The sequence below is a fragment of the Taurulus bubalis genome (genome assembly GCF_910589615.1).
Source record: "Taurulus bubalis genome assembly, chromosome: 1".
NCBI classification, from domain to species: Eukaryota; Metazoa; Chordata; class Actinopteri; order Perciformes; family Cottidae; genus Taurulus; species Taurulus bubalis.
Genome location: NC_136589.1, coordinates 28841570 through 28864950, shown reverse-complemented (window position 1 = coordinate 28864950; position 23381 = coordinate 28841570). Strand labels below are relative to the sequence as shown.

The 23381-nt window shown below is 40.5% G+C and overlaps 1 protein-coding gene across 1 annotated transcript in view; it reads left to right on the top strand.

Annotated features, from left to right (window-relative positions):
• The window catches only part of LOC306739154 (low-density lipoprotein receptor-related protein 8-like), a gene marked incomplete at both ends in the record, with an annotated part of 69038 nt that overhangs the window by 1899 nt on the left and 43758 nt on the right, over positions 1 to 23381 (top strand). Inside the window, one exon of the mRNA XM_079221116.1 lies at positions 20455 to 20577. Coding sequence (XP_079077242.1) covers positions 20455 to 20577 — 123 coding nt within the window. The remainder of the gene's footprint in view (positions 1 to 20454; positions 20578 to 23381) is intronic.

Below are 23381 nucleotides of genomic sequence, written 5' to 3'. Positions count from 1 at the left end.
CCCTTATACCTCTCTCAGTCTTTGTTTGTTTCAGTCTTTCTCCCACAATCTCCCACGCATGTAAACCTGTTGTATACCAACACCTCATGTTTCCTTTACGTGTTATTCTTGAGGTGTTGCTATTGTTACCCGTTTTTGGAGGCCAGCAGGACGAGTCCTTGGGCATGCCAAAGAAATCCGGTCATTTGGAACATCTTTGCTTCTAAGACATTCATGTGTCACTGCCTCACACACACACACACACACACACACACACACACACACACACACACACACACACACACACACACACACACACACACACCCCTGATGTTTAGAGAAGATCATTACTCTGTCAGGCTTTATTTTCGTCAGTTTTTCCTTTGTGAATGAAATAGGAAATTGAGAGGTTTTATTACACCTGTGTTTTCCATCAGGCAGAGCTTCTGACACATTTAGAGTTTGAGGGAAAACACTCCCCCTGAAAGCCCTTTAAGCTGAGACTAATGTCAACCCACCATTTGATGATTCTGACAGTCCAGCATTACTTGCCATTATGTTAGAGTGGCCTTCACACAGTGCACATTTCTTTTCCTCATGTGTGCTGTATCGCGTGGGCAGGCGGATGAGGCTGAGTGAGGTTTGCCTCTGCACTGGCATCCTTAGTGTTGGACCACTGATTGGCTCAGCATAGCAACTTTTACCCTGTTTGATTTTGAGAAGCGGTTCTCTGTCACACTGTGCAGCTCTGGCCATATTTCATTAATGTGTTACTAAGTAATTCTCAGGGGTTGCTTCTGTAAACTCTTTGTATTTCTACATCTGAAGAGGCTTAAAGACATTGTAGTGCGCAGTCAAGTGTAAACCTGCATAACATATGCTGCACAGGGGGAGATTGTGGAAAGGATTTAGCTTACACACAGCAAATTGTGTGCAGGAATTAGACAGTTTGTTTCTTGTTGACTGTTAAGTGTGTACACATTTGTTTAAATGTTTCTAAATTGTTGAATGGATGGTCTCTACTCTACTTGTATTCCTAATATATTATTTTAAAACACAAGTCCAAGCCCAATAATTTAGTGAATGAATGTGTGCAACAGACCATGGTTATGAAATATGCAGGAGGAAACCTTTGCCGCAGCTCCATATTTGTCATGCCAGTGTCACCTTATATCCAACCTGCCTGCTGCTAGTTGAACCTCAAAGGACAGGTGTAAATATCTTAAAACGCTGCTTCTGCTCATCCTCTCCATGCTTCACGATCCTCCTCCACCCTGTTCCTGTTAACCCCATCCCCCACCAGTCCACCCCCAGACTGCCTCCCGTCACCATCCCCCATCATCCAAACGCTATTCCCCACTGACCAGGCACTTGCTGCATACACCCATACATACATACATTCATACATGCATAATTGCACTCATAAGTATGCATGGACACAAGTATGGACCAGACGCACATCAGCATTAATGCATAAATAAACACAAATGAATGCACAACAATGAACTCTGAACCTTTCAGCAGAATTGCAAAAGTCAATATACATAAACCACAATAAAAACTGTACATTTTGTTTACCAATTGCATAGCATTTCTAGAGAGGATGAGATGCAAAGCCACCCTGCCTCGTCTGGAGTTGACAGCAGTTGAGGCAACAAAAGAATTGTGTTTTGAATTCTCAAAGTCAGATTTGTGCAAACTCTGACATGGAGCTGCTGTTTAATCCTCACCCTGATTATAGCAGCATATGGCCAGTTTCCATTTATCTGTGTTACCTTCAAAGTCTAGCACATCCGCCTTGACTTTCCTCTCATCCTTGAATGTGATAACCATCCATGTCATCCGTGTTCATGAATTTAACATCAATACCTGCACGGAGGCATTTTTCACAACGCTACTCAGAGCTCACAGTAGTCTCGTATTTTTCTCGAAGATGCAGAGTCAGCAACAAACTGTGGACCTCCTCCTTTTGTGTTCTTTTACCTAATAAATCTGCACAACTCCTTCAGAGGCAAACTCACTTTTGAAACTGCTTGTGCTCCTCCACACCTCCTCCAGCATTAGCTAATGTATTTATTCAAACACCTTACAATGGATACAGCCTCATCCTCTTCTGCAGTTTTTGTCACCAAAGTCTTGCCAACACACCAAGTTTTAGAAATGCACAAACTGTCCCTCCAACCTTGCTTAATACATTACATTACATTACATTTCATTTATCTGACGCTTTTATCCAAAGCGATTTAAAATAAGTGCAATTCGACTTTGTAGAGTTGAATAATACTTTATTTATCAGTGTTTAAACCTCCGCTGCTCTTTGTCAGCTTATATCTGACACCGGTTGAGGACAGAGTAAAACCCCTAGTGTGAATTCAGTGTGCAGGTATTTCTTATTTATGTTGTCCCAGGACATGGTCCGATATGTTCTCTACTGTCTTGCACAGTCTGTAAATTGATCGTCAGAATTGCTCACTGGCTTTAACTTTAAAATCCTACCATTTTCTTTAAAATGCTACAGGTGTTGCTTTGGATACAATGACAGAACCCTGAGAAATATGCTATTTAGTGGTAAGAAAGAAGGCCTTTTGTGTTGCTTATCCTCTGCTTTTTGTTGTTGTTGTGTACTGGACACTTCCCAGCCAGGGATCTACTTGTACATGCAGAATAATAATACAGTAACATGTCATGTTCTGCTGTGTGTCATTGATGTTATGGGGAGAAGAGAGAAACCCATCAACCTGACGTGTTTTAGACTTATCAGTGTTGAAAACATGTCTTGTTTTTTCTCCCCCCCACACAGTTGTTGTCGCTGCTTGTCTGTATTTGACAGCGTATAAGTGAGGTATTGTTGATGATGTGGAAAAACAAAGACAGTGGGATAAAAAACAAGTGAAGTTGAAGTGATAGAAAGTGGGCAAAGAAATCATTCTGCCCTGCAGGGTGAGACGGGGCGGTTGTTTGTGTTCCTATCCAATATGCTCCATAATCTCCACGGCTGTTGACAATTGTACACAGCGTGGAAAGGATTATGCCTTTATCTCGCAATGCAATGAGGCAGGTTTTCCATTGGGTCTGAGGTCAATTTATGTTCTGTTAACTCACTCACTCGCAGTTCACATAATCATGATGGAGCCTTAATGAGTGTATCAATTTTTTTTCTCCCAGATAAAGCAAACTTTGTAATTCTCATATTTTGTGTAACTAATTATAAACCATAATAATAGAGATCGATAGATAGATAATATAGATTTCTTAGCTTAATTTTTTTCTGCACCACGTAAAGCACTACAATTAAGATATTTTGACCTCACCATTAAGCAGTAAATTAAATTTGTAATGGTGTACTTGTCCAATGGTTAATTCATATTAATCAGGTTTTAAATCATCTCCCAGTCTGACCGCTAGCGACTGTGTGTGTAAAACTCTCAGAGGCCATTGCTCTGATACAGCTATCTAGTCCCCATCCACAAGTGTGTGTATGTTTGTGTGTGTGTGTGTGTGTGTGTGTGTGTGTGTGTGTGTGTGTGTGTGTGTGTGTGTGTGTGTGTGTGTGTGTGTGTGTGTGTGTGTGTGTGTGTGTGTGTGTGTGTGTGCGTGTGTGTGTGTGTGTGTGTGTAACTGCGTTTGTTTGCTTGGTCGCTCTACTGGCCTACTGCCCTGGGTCTGGGTGTCTCAAAGCCAGCACGCCCAAAGTGATCATTAAGAAGGCTGCAATTGAGCTATTATCTCAGATTAGTGCAAAGATGCTGCGAAAGAGGATGAGAGAAAGAGAGAGAGAGAGAGAGGATTAATGTGGGGATATAAAACATCACTCAGCCTCAACCTCTTGCCCTCTATCGTTTATATATTCATCCCCCATTCCACTTGGTTTTTATTGCTCAACACCAAATAGAAAGCTTTTATTTACATAATTTAAAACACTACACCTCCCAAAATGCCCTGCCTATTTCTCTTGGGACATTCTAAGCAGTGTGAGTTGCCTCATGAAAAATGTTGTTTCAGTTCAGTTGATTCATTGAAATTGTGCCATAGTATTAAAATAGCATACATTGTAAATCTATGCAACACTAGTTTTTAAACTACATAATCTTACGTATAGTTTCAACACAGGATTTTGGTCTTAAACGTTTATTGTGTTTCAGTCAATTGACTTCATTGTGGCTTTATATGAATCATGTTGTTTAAAAGCTGCCATGAACCAATGAGGTTTAATGCAAGATTTTGTGTCACAAGTAGGATGAGTGGATCGATCCTACTAACCTTATCTTTTCTTGCATATTTAGCGTTTCCCTGTCAGCCAACGCTGCAGATTGTGTTCTCTCAACAGCACAATGGGGCTTAACACGTAAATGTCAACTAAAAAAGAGAGGATGTCGTGCAGGTAATTCATTTAAATATCTTGTGGAATTGTAAGAATGAGGCAGCCTGCCTGTGCTTGCATCTGGGGAAATGCAGTTTTTTCTTTAATGAGTCCTTTAATGAGAGATAAAGTAATGCAGGCTATAGTTTTTGCAACAGTTACTCAGTAGCGGCAGTGAAATGAACCCAGGTGATCTTAAAAATCGATAACGCACATGCGGGAGGTTTGAGAGAAGCTGCCTGCCCTGTGAACCCAGGCCCTGGGGCCACAGGCATCCAGCACACACCTTTCATCCTGAATCACTGTCAGAAAAACACAGACCCACAAGGGAGGATGTTGGCACACATTGCAAGAACTGTGGCCCTTTGCAATGTGTGATTCATTTTTGTGAAAAATGTCACTTCATGTGACTCAACAGGCGTGCTTGTGAATCTTTGCCGATAGCCCCGGGGATGTTGGAATTGGCGGACTGTGGCTGCGAGTTACACTTTATTTAGATTTATCTGTTTGTGGATGAGTACACACCCTCATCACAGACCTAGGACACGATGCCACTCTGAAGCCAAGCCAGGGTAACAGAGAGCGTCAGCAGCGCGCGTGGTAGTGCATTGGAATGATGAGCAAATGGCTGTGACACAGCAACCAAAGCCCTCAGTCTCTTTCTTTTATTGATGATTCAGTGTAGCTGGATGAATTACGGCTGTCACTTCCACTCACAGATGCAGCAACAATCTCTTGCACAGCTACACAGTTACTTATTACGACGCCACCATCACAATGTTAAAGCTTTGCATGCAGGCCGTCACTGCCTTGAAATCATTCCACCTGCCTACATGTCTCCACCATCAACGTACCTCAGAGCCATTGTGCGTGGCTGGAAATGAGACTAATGCATTTCTCCTGAAGTGCCAGACAAAGGGACTAAAGACTGGTCATCTAATGTAGTTGCAGCTATAATTGGAGCTGGGAGATTGAATAATATATATAATCAGTATTTAATGCAAACTTACCCATAGTGCTACTATTATTGGTGGATTTCATTATCAATCAGTCTGCTGATAATATTATTTAGTACTGATTAATCATTTAGTCTTTTTTATTTTTTATTTAGTTCATTTTTAACATGTGATCTTTAATAGTACATATCATTACCCTTCTGTATCAATAAAGGATAATAGTGTGATAACTATGGTAGTATTAATTGTATTCACCATATCACCCACTCCTCCTTATGATTTATTCAAGCAGGACAGAATAGCTCTTCTTGAGACATGAACTCTTTGTAATGTCATGCTACCCCAATTAGATCTGGTTTTCATTACGATTTTCATCATTTCACGTGTTATAACTGGAGTGATCACCCTGATGCTGCCCATTCCTGTGTGACTGTGACGCTGATGTGCATATAGTCATTTTGGAGCATCAGCTCCAAACATGTTCTACAGGTTTCGTGTCATTGTCGGAGTGAAGCCGAATTAGCCTCTATTCAGAAAAATCAACCTTCCAATTAGTGAAAGAGCGTTTTTACATGGAATGTTTAAACGTGTCAAACATTGGAGCTCAATGTAGATTTCTACAATGTGACACTTTATGAATGTGAATAAAATTATTAAATATAACATAACTGAATGGCTGATCTGGAGAAAAGCTCTGTGCTCTACACAAATCTTTTTTTTAGAGTGTAATGTTTTCAGCAAGTCACATTTACAGCGTTTTACTAGTTACAAGTTTGAATTTGAAAACTGCTGCGACCATTTTCTTTTTTCCGTTTTCTTTGAAATGTTCAGTCATATACTTCTGCACATGCTGTATGATATGGGTTGCGTATGAACCAAAGGGAATGCATATTATCAGTCTTTCATAAAGATTTGAAAACCTTGTTTGTTTTCTCATGATAACCCAAATTGCTGCATCTTCCCAACTTTGATTTGGGATGTCAAATAACTTGTTTCATAATGTTCACCTTTAATCACAATGTAATGTGGAGCTTTTAATATACTTCTGCTGTCCCTTCAAGGAAAAAGCAGATGTCGTAACAGGAAAGGTCAGCTGTGCCCATTTTTAATTTAGAAACATTTAAAACATAGGCATACAACTTGAATGCTTATTCAAGATTATCTTGACTGTGTGTGAGTTGTAGCTCAGTACTTGGGTAGAAGTCTGCTTGAAAGTAGGAAATACAATGCTGATAGAAAGGCAGAGAAGTGGGAAACATTAGCTGGCAGATGGTTTCCCTGAGTTTTGCCTGACCTCATGTGCTTTGGGGAGGCATATTGTGATCAAAGCTCAGCAGCTAAGCTCTGCCTGGAGAAAGATGTGTTTTAAATGCATAGCCATCAGCCACTCACATGCACACACAAATATGTACACACACAGTCACTCACATACACAGGCTTCACACTAAAAGATACTCATGGAATAGCTTGATGTGCGACACTCATACTCAGTGTGGGAAGTGTTATCGGTTTGTGCGCACCTATCATGCAAAAAAGTGATGTAATCTCAAGGATCACCAGAGAAAGAAGAACAAGAGCAATGGAAAATAAAAGCAGAGGATGAGGAGGCAGTATAGAGTCGAGCCAAGGATGGTGTTGTTGTGGAGTTGGGGTGTGGGGGATAGGAGCAGGGATGAAGAGTGCTGCAGTGTCATTGATTTTAGAGTGGTTGTGTTATTGTTGTGATGCAGATCTGATAAAGAGTAGCAAATAAGACAAAATCACCTGTGGTCTCTCCTTCTGGGAGGTCAAAGTTGAGGATGTGTTTGCTGTCTTATGCCACACAATCTGGATGTCCTCATGTAGTGAACACAAAAAGAAAAAGAGAAGGTGTCTGTCTCCAGAAACACAAGGACAAGCTATCACTGCAAACAAAGTAAACAATACAGAAAGACAAATTAAACTCTTGGAGGCACCAACTCGCTACAGAACATCTGCTCACACCTGGCAAACAGGCAGCGTCCCTGCTCTACTTTAGATGCTGTTTGAAGAACATTTTCTGTATTGAACTTCTCTTCAAAACAGCAACAAATCAGTTTGTCCTTTATAAACTGTATACACACTACCTGTGTGTACTCAGTCTCCAAAAAAAGTATCTTAAAAAGGCATTTATTGTTACATTATATGCTCGTGTGGCTTTGATTGTATCCATCTGTGCTATCTCAACAACACATGTGTTGTTATACAAGGTAGAAGTAGTAGCGAAAATGCTCCAGAAAAAGCCTCATTAATTTGCCTCATGCAACAGGAAGCTTCTATTGCAACACACTGTGCATTGTACAAATAAATTCATGATCTCAACATTAATGTGCATGCTTGTGTTCGTTTTATTCCAAGGGCTTGTAGAAATTACTTTGTAAATGCAGAAATTGTGCTAACCAAATCAAGTAGTGCCAATGACTTTTTAAATGAGTCTCCAAAATCTTAATCCACTAGTAATGACATTTTGGTGTTCAGGAATATAGACCAACGCTGCTGTTATATCCCTCAGGTCTTTAAGGCTCAAGTAAGATTTCATGAAAACGATTAATGAATCACTTCACTTTTCTCCTATTAGTTTAAGTGAGGCCAACCCAAATGCTACATCTCCAATGTGAAACAAGTGTACCGTGCTTTTAATGGAGCCATCGGAGCTGTTCATGCATCAGAGAAACCATAGAAAAGAGCGCAGTTACTGTGTCACCTTCACTATTTTTACAGTGACACTCACTTGGAGATGCGGTGTATTTGTTCATACTGATACTGTATGCATCACATGCAGACGTGTTAAGCTTTGCATCGCAAAAAGAAAGAGAGATTGATCTCTGTTTTTTGACATTAATTCGTGGTGGTTGGATTTGACTATTAATTGGTCACATGGAGTATTTACAACTTCAAGTCATTGTCCTTGCTCCTCTGCTTCAATGTGCATTCACAGTCCAAAGATACATATTAATTTAAGGCATTACTAGCAACGGATTATGTGATGTGCCCACCCTGTACAGTAGCTGCATTGTGCTACTTTGCTAACATTCAGCAGCTCTGGTGGTGAGAAGGAACCCTTTAGTCACGGTCTGAGTAAGCTGCTTCTGTGGTGGGTGGCTGCTGGACTCTTTGATTGGACAGCGGGCATTTGGTAGGCCCACACTAGAGGATAACGACCCTCACAGAGTCCATCAATAGCTGTCTGCGTCTTTGCTCCTCCTGCGTCTTTGCTCCTGTGCATACGTGGGTAACTGTCGGGGTTGTGTTCAAAGGCAATCAGCAGTTGGGACTAAAGTCTTAATTACCCTGCCTTCTAGCTATGGGGGAAGATTTTCTAGAACAAGAAATTTGACCTCAGGCAGCATTGCAGTTATGCTAATTTCCATCTGCAGTGGGAAGTGTAAAATCCAGCTCTCAGTGACTTGTCACAGCAATTTTAATTCTGTAGTCTTCAGGTCAGTTAGGATCTTTATGAAAAGTGAGTCTTCAGTTGGAGCATTGTGTTTTGTATTATTGGAGTCAAGAAAGAGAAAGAAGGAGAGAGGAGATATATGTCTCATTCCCTCTGCAGGGTAAAGGCTAATCTCCAATTACCATTACAGTCCCTTGGTTTGTAGACGGACGCGATAATCCAGTGTGGCACACATTTCCATACACAGGAGTGACTGTGCTGCATGCTTTCCTAATGCATTTGGATGCCTGTTACTTGGAGTGGCAAGAAGCCTTTTAGCATTTGTTCTGAAATCCAGACCTTTTGTAAACTCAGTAGACAGAAACCTTTCTTAAGGCTTTAACAAGTATTTTATGTTCTGTGTTTTGTTCAGAAACAGGAATGTAATGACTTCATATATTAATTTATATACCTGCGATCAGCAGTCTGAATGCAGAGAATCTCATGAAAAATAACTATTGTTATGGCTCATATGCCCCATTTACACTTTTCTCTTATGTGGCTTTGGCTGAAATAATTTACATCTGGATTTTACATAAACATATGTGTATATATATTTAATTTAATATATATATATATATATATATATATATATATATATATATATATATATATATATATATATATATATATATATATATATATATATATATATATATATATATAATGACATTACAATTTTGATTGCATCTCTCTTGGTGTTCAGTACCTTTCCATCGTTTTGTCTTTTCCCTTTAATTGAACTTGAACCATACCATAACTGAGCCCAAACAGATAATCTCCTTGATGCCTATCCTTAATGTAATCTATGACCTCACCCCAACCATAATGGACAGCACTATAGGACACACACAGGGGAGCACTTTTCCAAGGGGAAACATCAGGGTTGTCCCTATTCCAGTCTAGGGTGACGATAATGCAACTAAACATGTTTTGTTATGAATACATAACAGCAGAAGGGGTTTGCAATTTAATAAAAAGCAGTTTAGCTATCTAGCCAATGACTATCCAGAAATGAACACAAACACATGTATGACTTTAATGATAGACTTCCAGTGAGGCTGTCGTTTTGCTCCCTCACTAGTACAGGTTAGTAAAAGGTTGCACTGCTCCGTGATCTGATCGACTAAAACAGCCCGTTACAGCTTCTGTATGAGTGTTGAAATTGCTTCAGGGCCTTTCTTCCTGTTGCTATGTGTGACAGAAGGACATCATTTGTGTGACTTTATCTGCCACTGTTACAAGGGACAATCTCTGCTAGTTTATATTTCTACAGATCACTTACTGACATAGTAGCACTTGGGAGGAACAGTGTTGTGTATGTATCTGGCAGAGTTGGACATATTTACACCTTTTCAACATCTGGCAAGAATGTGTCTCATTTGGCTTTTTAGCGGCGTTGCACTGGAGATGCTGCTCACTTGGTCGGCAATGCAACCACTGGGATGTGATTCTTTTTTTTTTGGTGGGATGCTAAACTTAGATGGTGAACATGGTAAACAGCCCCATGACTGTGTGACCATAAGCATTATCATTGTGAGCATGTTACTTACATTAGTTAATAAGTAAGCATACTGACATTAGTGTTTAGTTCAAGGCACCAATAACAGAGGTGCTAGTATGGCTGTAGACTCTGTCTTGTTTAATATTTGTTAGCTATCCTCTTTGAACAAGACACATGAAGTGGTTCATTTTGAATGGGGTAACATTTTCCCATCACAAGTTCATCTTAAATTGATGGACCCACTGGCTCTTTCATTGTTGCAGACTTTATGGGTTGTGTCAATCAGGTCTCAATGGGGAGCAAATGCATTTGGTCCTGCAGTCGTAATTGCATTCGACAGATGGATTATGATTGTTAAGAACAGCGTTTTCTGTGTGTATCTACATTGAAAGTGAGGAGTTGTCCAAGTGTAGGGGGAAGTCACTTTTAGATTCTCCTCATTAATTTCCATTCATCTGATTGCCTATAGCACAGACTCATTCCTAAATCACACTTCTTCTCACATTGCTGTAAAAAAGGTTAAAGGCCTTTTTGTGGACGCACACTTCAGATGTTTTTGTTAACCCAAGAGAGAGAAAATAAGTCAAGATATTTTTGTCATCCATCATTCAAATATGTCTGCTCACATGAGTGCATTTGTGCACTAAATGTATCAGTGAATTTGCAGTGTACTGTAAAGTTTAATCTCACAGCACTGAGGTCCCCCTCACATCTTCTATGACGCTTTGAAAGTTCTCAGTTTCTAATCTGTGAACAGGCAGATTTTAAAGTTAGTTGTATCTTTATAGTGAAAGTTTTTAGTCCAGAGTTCTTTTGCAACTTCAAAACTAATGAAATGTACAGACGGTGATACATCTTAGAGACGTGTTCTTAGAGAAAAGTTCTTGGGGAAAAGTTAAACACCCTCTATCGCTTTCCAAATATTTTCTTCTTTCATCCGAACCCTCAGCTGCGCCATTACAGCTGCTTAGGGGCTAATATTTAAAAGACAGTGCTTTTGCTTACCGGGCACTAGGCAGTTTTAACATGAAACCGGGAATGGCTGAGATGTGTGTGATGTTGAGCTTCCCTGAATCATTACATATTTGAGGTCTGGGAGTTTGATCAATACATCTCTGGGGAAAAGGTCTGGGTAGACCGCTGTGACTGGGATGAGAAATACAAGACCTCAAGACTCAAAATAACACACAACGCAAAGCAGAAGGGTCAACCGCTGCAGACGGTGGTGTTTCAGGCCAGGAAGAAGGAGCATCTGGCTGCTGTATTGATTTGGAGTCATTTCAACTGGATCGTGCAGGAGAGGCTCTGGAGGTGGAAGAGCTGCAGTGAAGGTGTCAGCTGTTTGGCTGAGAGACCTGTCCTTAAACTATGTGTCTCCTTGTTTTCAACACACCCAAAAACTGTTGGGCAGGTGACAGACTGCACCAGTCTGTCCATTTATTAGGACACGTCAGTTGTGAGGTTACCAGCTACAGCACTTTATGACATGTATTTGACAATGTGTCATTATCTGCAAAGTTAGCTTCAAAGCTGTTTTCTAATTCATTTTGCAAAGGCTTGTGATTTTTTTTTCAGAGAATCAGCCTTCATCAAAATTAAGCTTTCAGCATTTCAACTCAAGAGGCCCATCCATCTGTCGAGCAGGATTATCTTTTAGGAAGGTTTCCCATTCGGTTCATTTTATCATAAAAGAAGGACTTTGAGGGTGCATGCACTATAGCTCCGACTGTGAAAAGTCCACATTATCTGACCTTTGCTGTGGATTTGGAAACGGCAGCAGAGGCTGGTTCCTGCAAACACCTGCTGTTAAAAACCTTCCAGCTTCCGCCACTTCCCGTCATAATGAAATTCCTCTGCCAAAATGCTTTTTATTTTTTTTGCTCATATTTTTGAGGACACAAAATTACAGAAACATTGTCCTAGTTGTCTTAGACTAGAAGTCTTTGATGCAACATCAGGTGATTCTCAGCTGAAACAAAAATCACTGTCACAACATGAAATAAGGCAGTTGATATCTACCTGCTGCTCTGCAGCAGACTGGTTGTACTGTTTACTCCCTCCATCACACCCTGCTCCTGTGAGGCTCCTGTCTATCTGTTTCTGGAGGCGTTTCTCTTAAAAGATATGTCCTCCAAATCTTAGTGCTAGTGTCTGCTTTGCTGTTCTGACACTCCTGAAGTTTGACTGTGCTCCCTGCTGAATCATTAGCAGGCTGCTGGAATTCATGCAGGGGACACCCCCAGAGAGCAGAACCTGTACCACACAATATAACTGTATAACCTCTTGTACAACAATTGTTTTAACTCCATAATGAGATGTACAATTCCTGGCTGAATCTAGGTTAGACTTTCCAGCAGAAGTGATAATTACATTACAGCTGGGTTGCATCACTGATGCTGCTGAAGAAACACCACATGTCAGCTGTAAAGGAGGTACAGTACACTTTGAATTGTACTGTATTATATTAGTCACCTTAATCTGTGGGTTCTCATCTCTATTCTTACATTCTGATCTTATAGATTCATAGATACACAATAAATGGGTCCTATGGGCACTATTTCTATGTGCACAGCCTTGTTCTTTGCTGATGAACCTGATGCCTCCTTTTTTGATATGGATACCATTTTACAGGATGACAGAAATGGAAATATCCAAGTTCGAGCAAATTAATGCATGTCACATAGCATTTCGCTATGGTTGCTGTATAGTAAAAATTATGAGCAGTAAAGTTATGCAAGTAATGTAAGCTAATGTAGGTCAGTTCACTATCCGACTGTACTAATCTCATTCAGCAGTTACAGCGACCTAAAAGATGTCCAAAGCGTTTCTACGTCAACACGTCATTGAGTTTAACAGGGTTTGATTTCCTCCTCCTCTGTTTAATACAGTGAATAACTGGTCATGTCTGGTCTATGTATTTTACTTCCTTTATTATCCGTGACGGAAGGATCATGCAACAGTCACGTGTGTGTGCTTGTCCGTCCATTAGTATATCTGTGAGTGAGTGGGTGTGCTTCAACCAAACTTTATTTAAATAGTGAGTTTCAGTTTCAGTTGAGAGCCGCCTGCAGCTTTAGCCGGTCCAGTAGTTTTAATGGTGGAACAGTGAACAGTGAATATGCCATGCTGTAGGAGGAAAATGATGACATATGGCTTCTAAACCAGCAAACACGGGGAAAAAGGAAAGTAGCAGAAGGTCAGACACATGGAGCAGGCTTCATGCAGTGAAGGTCAGGGATATGTGTGTATTTGCTGATAGTCAGAGCAGTGGCAAGCTTTATTCGTAAACACTGATGCATGTGTTATATCAGCAGTTGTTGTCAGTTTTATTTAACTGCTCTGTGCCTAGTGCATCTTGTGTGTGTGTATGTGTCCACCCCCATGCATGCTCCACAGGAGCATGCTTTGAAAGGAAGCGAACCGTCACATGAGCATGAATAAAAGAATTGCATTGAAGCCTGAAAACAGTTTGATAAATCAAGACTTGTTCTGCATGTCAATGTGGCTCAGCTGTGTCCTGTTCGCCCTCTCGCAGACGCTGGTGTACAACCACCTGTACTGCTTTCTGATATTGCTCTGTAATACTTCAGACATTGAGGTTTTGGGGGTTAAGCCAAGCTGATAAGTCACTCTCAGGCTGCCTTGGAGGAACTAAAGAGCTCCGCTAGCTTACGCTGCCTCATCTCTTCCTTGGTCAGGGGTTGTTTTGTCAATGTGAACCCACAGGGGGAGAGAAAATATGTCTTTTTAGTAGGCTGAGATCTATAATTAGCACAGCATCTGTCTTTGGTCAGTACACAAGGTCAGAAGAAATGCTAGGCAGTGAACAGCACCAAGTAGACTAAACATATTGTGATGCCCAGCTGACAGCGGGCTTTGTGGGTCACTTAAACACTGAAAAAGCCACTTTTCAGTTCAGGTCCACTCAAAACACTAAATTCATCCATCAAAGGGCAATTTGCAATAACAATACAACAGCCACTGAGACTCAAGTTAAGTCAATTTGATTTATATAGCCCTAAATCACCTTCAATGTAGATAAGGAAAAGAAGAATTTGCTATGTTATAACGAAAGTGGATTGGATTTACCCTAGGTGGAAAAGCAATCTGATTCCATAACTGCCTAATTTTATCTTTAACATGTGATTTACTCGGATGTTACTCTGTAGCTCTGTGTTGCAGATCAATACTTTATCAACCAGTGCTGAATTAGAGCTTAGTCCCAATTGGCTTTTTGTCTTCCTGTTGGTTTCAGAGGCTCACTGCTCTCCACACAGGCATGCTTCCAGCTAAGGGGATAAAATCCTCTTTAGACTTACTCACTCTAAGGACACCTTTAATTCACCTATGCAGCTTTAACTGTGGGTATACAATAACAGAGATATATTAAATGTAAATTATAAAAGTTCAGCCTGTGCATCTGGCACTTCTGGAAAAACTCAACACTCAATTTAGCCTCATTAGATTCTAAAATCGTCCGCAAAAGCAATTTCAAGAACAGCTTGTCCCAAGTCTTGTTGATGCCATGCTGTATTTTGTATGCTACCATGGTATCCTATTAATTTGGGAAGGTTCAATCATTTGCATGCCGGTTTATGCCAACAGGATACATTATGTTTCCTGCTTCGACAACACTCCCTACTTCACTCTGAGCTAATGAGGCCATTTGTCTTCTCGTGCCCAGGAGAATGTGCTTATCACTGCATTACCTATTAAGCTTCTAGTGGCCTCCAAATAGAAAAACTGTCATTAATATCCTTCATGGTAAAAAAAAGAAAGTTTCTTCAAGGGGTTAGTGTGTGCGTGTGTGTGTGTGTGTGTGTGTGTGTGTGTGTGTGTGTGTGTGTGTGTGTGTGTGTGTGTGTGTGTGTGTGTGTGTGAGTGTGTGTGTGACAATGTCTAGTGACTGAAGGCTGTCTGCTGCTTCGGTCTTGAACATCACTGAATGATTGAGTGAGCTCAGTTCAGGGCACATTAAAAAGTAAATCCAGGAGCCAAATTCCCACATATACATATTCACACTAAAGTTTCATCAGTCCATCAGAGTTTTTAAGTTTCCTAGTTGGTATCTTTTTTGGGGCGGTCTCTGAAAAAATCCCTAAAACATTATTTGTCAAACTGTTACTAAAAATGCAGTATTCATCATTGTAATTGCAAAACGTCTATTCACAAATATGAATACAGAGAAATATTGTGGTGGTGTTTTTTCTCTTCTATTCCGCCTTCTTCTATTGGCGGCAGTGGATTTCTTTTCCGACATCATGATTACACTCGGTTAAAAGTACAGACCCAGGAGTCGGTGACCCTACCCCTGTCCTCCATTATTTTTCTTTTTTTAAAGTAGGACAGAATATCTCTATCTCTAGCAAATGTTTACTGTGCTGAATCGTGGTAGAGAATTGTGAAAATGTGTAGAGCGTCACACACACGTGTGTGTGTCAGGTTTGAGTGTGCGCATGTGTGTCAGAGAGAGGCAAGTGTGCTGTGTGGGGCTTTAACACTACATGGTATTCACCCATTCACACCCTTTCATACTCATTCACTGATGATTATTAACTATATATATATATAATTATATAGAATTAACAGTCACGCAACATTCACACACGTAGGCACAGTTTAAAGGAGCTATGTGGAGTGAAGTATCTTGTACTAAGGACACACTGACTGAGGAGCCAAGGATCAAACCGCCTATCTTCTGATTGAAGGATGACCCGCTCTACAGAGGCCTTATTGTCAATGATGTTAGCCTTGTTGATGTCTGTGCAAAGTGTGTATAGTTTATTTGATTGCCTTAAGAATATGAAATCTTAATTCCTCAGTTCAAAATATTAAAATATCTGATTCTTTGATGAAAAGAGTTGGCACACATCTGTGTCCATTGCAAAATACATGGGAGAATGTAATTGCAACTCCCAAGGAGCATTTTGGCAGAAACATCCAATATCTCAGCTCAAAATGTGTATGCCGCTAACGGTGGATTGAGGATAACATTCATGGAGTTGAAAAAAAACTGACTATACAATCTGTAAACCAATTTACTTGATTGATTTTTGATTAATTCAACAACTTTGAAGTTGTTTTTTTTTTTCACAAATTCAACGAGGAAGCGTTCTGAGTTTGCGATCTCTGTGCTGCATGAGTCCCTCATCCTTAAGTGTTAAGTAATATTTAGGATATCACTATACGAACATTTTTAAATACAAAATGGGGAAGAAAACTGACCAAACAACCTACAGACTGACATTGCCTTAGAGCCACAGCAATAGTTAAACATGTTCAATTCTGGTGAACAACTCCTCAAGGCAGGATTAGGCAGATTTCAATGCAGTTTTTACACCCTGGCACTCCTGAAGCTGCTGAGGAAAATCATACATCGGGTCACGTCAGTGTTGAACAGAACTGACCTCTCCATATCTGATAATCATGTCAAGCTCCACATCAACCAATAACCCATACTGTATAGTCTACCATGCACTCCCTCATGATCTGCGTTTAAGAAAGATGAAAAGGATTTGAAGCAATGAAATGTTGACAACATCGGTCCCAGAGGAAAAAGCTCCAGGTGGGGTTGAAGCGTGGAGCTCCTTCCCGCAGTACCTCCTTCAGAAGACACAACATGGCGGCGTTAACTCCCCTGTGCAGGGCCCTCATTTTCTCTGTGTCACATCCCATTTGTAATGCTCACGATAGGTGATTCACACAACACAGAATCGCTGTTTTATTTCTTCTTAGATTTTTTTCGAGATGCACCGGAGCTATGTCTGTGTACCACTTAATGTGTGTGTAAGTGTATGTGCGTGGGTTTACCTGTACAGTGCCCACCATAGAGATTAACATTGAGTAAGCGCTATTTTTGCCATCTACAGGAATATTGCCCGTTTTTATTTAGTATCACACTTTACATTAGGATTTTATCAAGCGTTATTACTGTGTGTGTCACTCTCCATCTCCATCTGCTATTTCTTACCTGCTATTTCTCGGCTTTCTATCAAAAAGAAGAAGCTTTCTTTCCTCTCATTCTCCTGTCACTTTCCCCCTACGGCCCCCCACAAGCCGAACATTTTAAAACTTCTGCTAATTAAAACAGAAAGTCAATCCAAGCAGATGGCATGAGCTGGCCTAGGTAATTATTGCCAAGTGAACCATGGCCCCTGTAGACCTCAACTGAAATGAGTAGAAAGCTCAGTTGGATTGGGTAGAAGAAGCTCAGACTCTCTGAGAGAAACTGCACACTGTGTGCACATCTGACCTGCAGAGGCCACGAACCGGATGAATGGGAGCTTTTCAAGGCCTTTCTCATGGCATCAAATGAAGTCTTCAGCATATACTGCATTGCGTTAGATTCTCAACTTCCCTCGTCTCTCTTTTTATTCCTCTCATCGGAGTCCGATTAATTAGTTTATTGAAAACAAATTTAAACGTGTTGTATCTTCCAGGATTTGTAGAATCGTATGAATCTAATTATTCTGCTTCCTTTAAACTCTGTATTATGCCTCAGGGTCAGTTGTGTGTGTGTGTGTCTCTCGTCTCTCTCTCTCTCTCTCTCTCTCTCTCTCTCTCTCTCTCTCTCCCTCTCTCTTACAGTGCCACACCTACTTACAGGAGTGATAAATAGGTTTTGAAAATATGCATCCCTTATGCGAGTACATGTTATCTTATGTGTGTTGCAGGAAACATAATGTGAGCTAATCACTAATGAGTTTATACACTTGAGAGAGGTGTTAGTTAATAGGATGTCACAATCCTCGTTTGCCCCATAATCATCTTTCTTCAACTTTAACAAAGGCCTACATCCCTGCTCTCTAATGAGAAAACAAGTGGTACTTAAGCTGTACTGAATATCTACATGCTTTATGTTATCTAAGAAAAACAACAATCAAAAATGTGTTTATTTTTTCGTAGTGACAAATTTCAAGGCGAGGGGTTTAGAGAAGGGAGAGACCTGAGGGGACAAAGGCAAGAGGGGCAATGTTTGTCTCAGTAGTTTATTGAGGTCAGTTCATTAGGTTTTGCCAAAAAGGAGAGAAATAATGTTAATTTACATCTTTAGAGTGAAATTAAACAAGGGCTGCTGATTGTGGTTACAGGCTCAAAACACATTTACCACTTAAACACATGTCCTATTAGAGCGACACTATAAGACATTTCACAATTTCTTTATAGCGTCAACAAGCCCAGATGAGCCGTTTTCAGTTTAACTTTGGCACTCTGACACACAAGATAATTAAGAATAGGGCAATTAAACAAGATTTAGAATTGGAGGCAATCAGTTTCTAATGTGAGTGCTTCTCGGTGGCAGGCTTTCGTGAAAGAATTACAATCGCTTCATAGATAACACGTTGGTGACCCATACTGTGAATGTGAGAATTACATTTCTGTGGGATATTATACGCGTTGAAAGCCAGCCAATAAGACAGAAGGGTGAAACAGAGGAGCTGGACACCTTCTCTTCCCTTTTCACAGATTTATTACATTTACAGGTTTACACTTTGATTGACTCACTGAAATGAGCTCATAACTGAGATGAGACGAGCTACATGTTGATCAAAATACCTACATATACGGTATTTACGGTAAATTAGTCACTAGAGGACATTAATACAGCATTCAGGATTTTTGGGAGAGAAAGACACTTTACTAATAATGACAATTTACAATAGTTTATTTTCGTAAGTAATGCATGCTATTTTGTGTGACTTAGCCCAACATGTGATATGACTGTCTGTTCTCTCCTTAATAATTCAATCATTACTTTGATTGCTTCTGCATTAACAACCTCCATCTTGCTGAACATATTTAGCTGAATTCAACACCTTAACATTTACAGCAACCAAGTTAGGCCAGCAGACATTTCCCTCTGAAGGGAATGCAGTTTAAAAGCAATTATGACATCTGATAGGTGCAAGGGCTTCTGGAGCTATTTAACCATTAATAAGTCGTACTGATGAAGCGAACTGGCAGCTCAATGTTAACTGGACAACTCAATGCAGAGTGTGCATGTCAGTGTCACAAACGTTACGACATTCTGCTCTTCTATCATTTAGTCCGTATCGTTTTACAAACCATTCCACCATGACAGCAGTTAATAAGGAATGATCCACATGTACATTTAAAGTTGTAACTAACTGCTATGGTGCAACCTGTTTTTTAAAGTTGAAGTATAACTCCTCCGCTATGTTTAAACTAACACTGACGCTTTGATGCTCTTTAATTCCAACGTCAAAGAAAGAGCAGGAGTTGGAAGTGAGAAGTGAGAACAGAGTTAGGTGTCAGCACAGCAATGGCTCTTGAAAAATCACTGCCTGCCCTCTTTCCTTACAGCCTCTCAGCTAAGCTTAAGCTCCCTGCACATCTCGAAACGCTATATCTAATTTTCAGCATCAGAGCCAAGATGGGGCCAGTTTAGGAACAGTTGTGACTGTGTAACAACACCAGCCCAGAGAGCTCAGCTTAGGGCCTTTAAGCCAGTGATTTATTAGACCGTACTGCAGGTCCTCTTGGACTAACAGGCTGAGGAGATTGAATGACTCTGCCCTCTGTCTGCTTCTGGCTCACTGGCCGGGCTCGCAGCCTCGTTTCTACAGGTGTACAGTATTTTTTTGAGTGTGTTACTCTTCAAACACAGTGGGTTAGCACGATTTGAATAGCTTCCCGTCATAAACTCTGGGCCCTGACGTGAAAGTTTTGATCACTCTCAGTTTCCATCTTTACATGCTTAAACAGGCTTTTTCCTGGCAAGATTTGTTATTTCCAATTCTCTGCATGCTTGCCATGTTCATCAGCCCCGTGGCCTTGCTGGGTTGTAGCTTTCCGTGGTAAACAGGTTTGGGAGGTAAAAGGTTTAAAAGGCTCTCTGCGCTTGCGGTGTTCAGCAATCTGCATCCATTGACTGCTCTGTGATGGAAAACCTGAAAGAGAGATTAGACTTTTGGAGACGAGCAGATCAAGGGGAGGGGAGCTGGAGACAGCACAATGAATAAGAGTCAAGAAAATAGGGAAAGTGGAGATAATTAATGAGAGGGCTATCTCAAAGTAGTGTGAGTGAAGGTGAGCCTGATCTCTGACAAGAGGGATGATTACTGGCATTCAAATAATGTGACCAGTTTCATGACAGAGATTAAGTTCTACTGCAGACTGACAGTGTCATATTGTCTGCACACGTTCTAGTCTCACTATTATTCTCTATGTGTCTAAGCAGCCAGGAAGACGTGTGCCCCCGCAGAGTTCGCCTGCTTAAATGGCCAGTGTGTCCCGGGACGGTGGCGATGCGACGGGGAACCAGAGTGTCCCGATGGCTCTGATGAGGCGGAGGAGACCTGCAGTAAGTGAAACTATTCAGCTGCTCACACCAAGGACCTCTTTAAAGGATACTTCAAGTCTATTTTGACTTGGGTCTTATTGCTTTGTTATGAATTATACTCTCCATAGTTGGAGTCTGCTGCATGGTTTTAACTCTTCAGGTTAAGATCTACACCACTATATTTGGAGGTTAAACTGAAATTGAGTGCACTCATATTGGCAGTTATAATCTTTCTTTGTAACAAAAATGTGTGCAGTTATGGTAAGTAGTACGTACATTAGGTTAAAGTTGCACAAGGATACATTAAGGTAGATGTTTATAACGGGTGGTTTGGATAATGAGCATTTAGTTCCCCTTTACTTTTTTTTTTGTTGAATCCTGAATGACTGTAAGAATGCTTGTATGTCCTCTTTCTTATTTGAGGTATTTTTAGTGATGTCCCTGCGTTATCAGAGCTCACAATCAACTTGATATTATTATTGAAAAAAGACATGGACAAAAGCAGAGAAATAAATAACAGGTTGTATGAAACTGGAATTTCCCTTTCTCTGAATTGTTGTCTGTGTTGCTAAGAGGCAGAGTGGGATATAATGTTACAGTCCATTAGATTTTTTACACCAAGAAAAATACAAAGGTGACTGGCTTAATATGGTGGCATTTTCCGTGTTGCATCCGGATGCGTCACCACGCCTTCATCTCAGTCGTTTTAGACACGATTTAATTTGACTCTGCTACCTGTATTCGGGTTGCTAATTTACCTTGTTATCTCGGCTCCAGCTGCCATTCAGCCGCCTCCCCTGCCTCCACTCGCCCACACACTTCAATACTCAATGCTGTCTGATGGAGAGTGCATAGAAAGGCCTCGACTACCTCTCTGCCAAGCTGTTAGAGCTGAGGATCGCTGGCTGGCTCACTTGTAGCCTGTGCCAGTCTAGCACACCCACACACAGGCTCTGATGGGGGTTACTGTAGGTGAGCTGACGTTTCCACAACCAAGCAGGGCCTCAAGTGTCGGAGTCGTGAACCAGTTATTAATTGTTTTCTTTCTTTCTTCAACGTTCATTTTGTTTTCTCCCATGGCTGCTTGATGTCTGTAACCCCAAGAGAGAAGCAGATAGAGCTGAACGCACTGAATTGATGAATAATGAAGTCTTGGGAAGAAGCACAGAGCATCCAGTCACTGGAATATAGCTCCAGAAATCTGTCATCCTAAACAGGCGCTCCAACCCTCCCAGGTTTAGGCAAATATTGGCATCACTGTTATACACTATGTTCAATGAAACAACAACACTTTGCCTCTATTTGTTTCTTGTGTTGGCGCTGTTTGATGTGAAATGCATGCTGGGATACAGGACTTGTCCACACAAATTCAAAAATGTCCCCTCCCAAAGCTAATACATGTACTGTAGATGGTAACTGTTTCTAATGCACACAAGTTGGACTCAAGAGGAGAATTTTCCAAGTACTGATGTCTTGGTTAGAGGTTGGTTAAACAACATCAACATCATTCAGCAGTTTGAAACTAAAATGTTTGGCCTACCCATCATTATAATGCTCTTTAAACCAATTGTTTTGCGCTATTGTGGGAGGGAATTAAATTGCATCAAGCGGTGCGGGAAATGAATCAAGAAAAAGCCGAACAAATCTTTCAGAGGATATTCCCTCTTGTTTTGTTCCATTTTATTGGCTGTTCAATGAATAATGTAGCAGCCGAGCAAAGTTTCTGATGCCACCCCAGAAAGTTGAGTGTAAGAAAGGAGACATGAAGGGACCTCTGAAGGATAACAAGTTTATATTGGAAATCCAATTAAAGATAAATGAAGGAAGGATTCATCTCTTGGCCGCAGAATAAAAAGATAGAGATCTGGGCCGAGAAAAAAGCCATTTATATGGAAATCCCTTATGTATTGACTTGATGTTGTGATGTAAAACTCCTGAACACCACCAACATTGAACATTTTTGTTTGGGTTTTTATTTCTCTCTTTAAATGATAATAATAATCAGGATAGATTCTTTATTTTGACACAACTTGTCAGAAATATTGTGTTTGAACCAAGTATCTTGAGGTGTGGAGAGATATTTGATATCTTCTTATTGTGCTATAGGCGCAATGGAAATATTAATGTCCTCCTCCTCACCTCTAAAAGTCAGACTATAATACAAGTAGTCTTCAATGCTGTGCAGCAAAGACACAAACAAAAACAGCAAAACAAATCCAAGACACTGATGTTGGTGACTGATTAGGTTGATGAAATGATGAGTTGGAGACTGGACGGTGGAATGGGGCGTGGAACAGCAACATGAATGTACTAAAAGGCTGGTAGACAATTATTTAAAAAGAGATGGCACCAAGATGATAGGCTGAGAATGCAAAGGACTTATGAGGTAGCATGCGTAAGAGGAGTGAATGGCAGTATATGACAAATAAACTACAGGCCTTAGGTATATTTTTCCTGACTGAACTTACACTAAAGTTTAATTTTCAGTAAAAAATTCCACCAGTATCAGCAATTGGCTTAACACTTCAATCCCATGCAACACTTCACTTGATAGTCAAAAGCTCCGAAGCTTCACATTTATCAATTAAACTTTGCTAGAGTGATGATTGTTTTACCGTCTTAACAGTTGTTGGTAGGGCGGTATTTCACACAGACTGCATCCAATCTTTCACGTGCTAGAGATATGAAATTTGCCATTATGTAAATAGCAGAGACCAGTGACTGCGCAACCGTTTAACACGGGTTGATTACATATAGCACAGCGTACACCTTAATGCATCATGCTCCAGTTATGCTGAAGCCTGATAAGACAAGCTGTGCTCTCA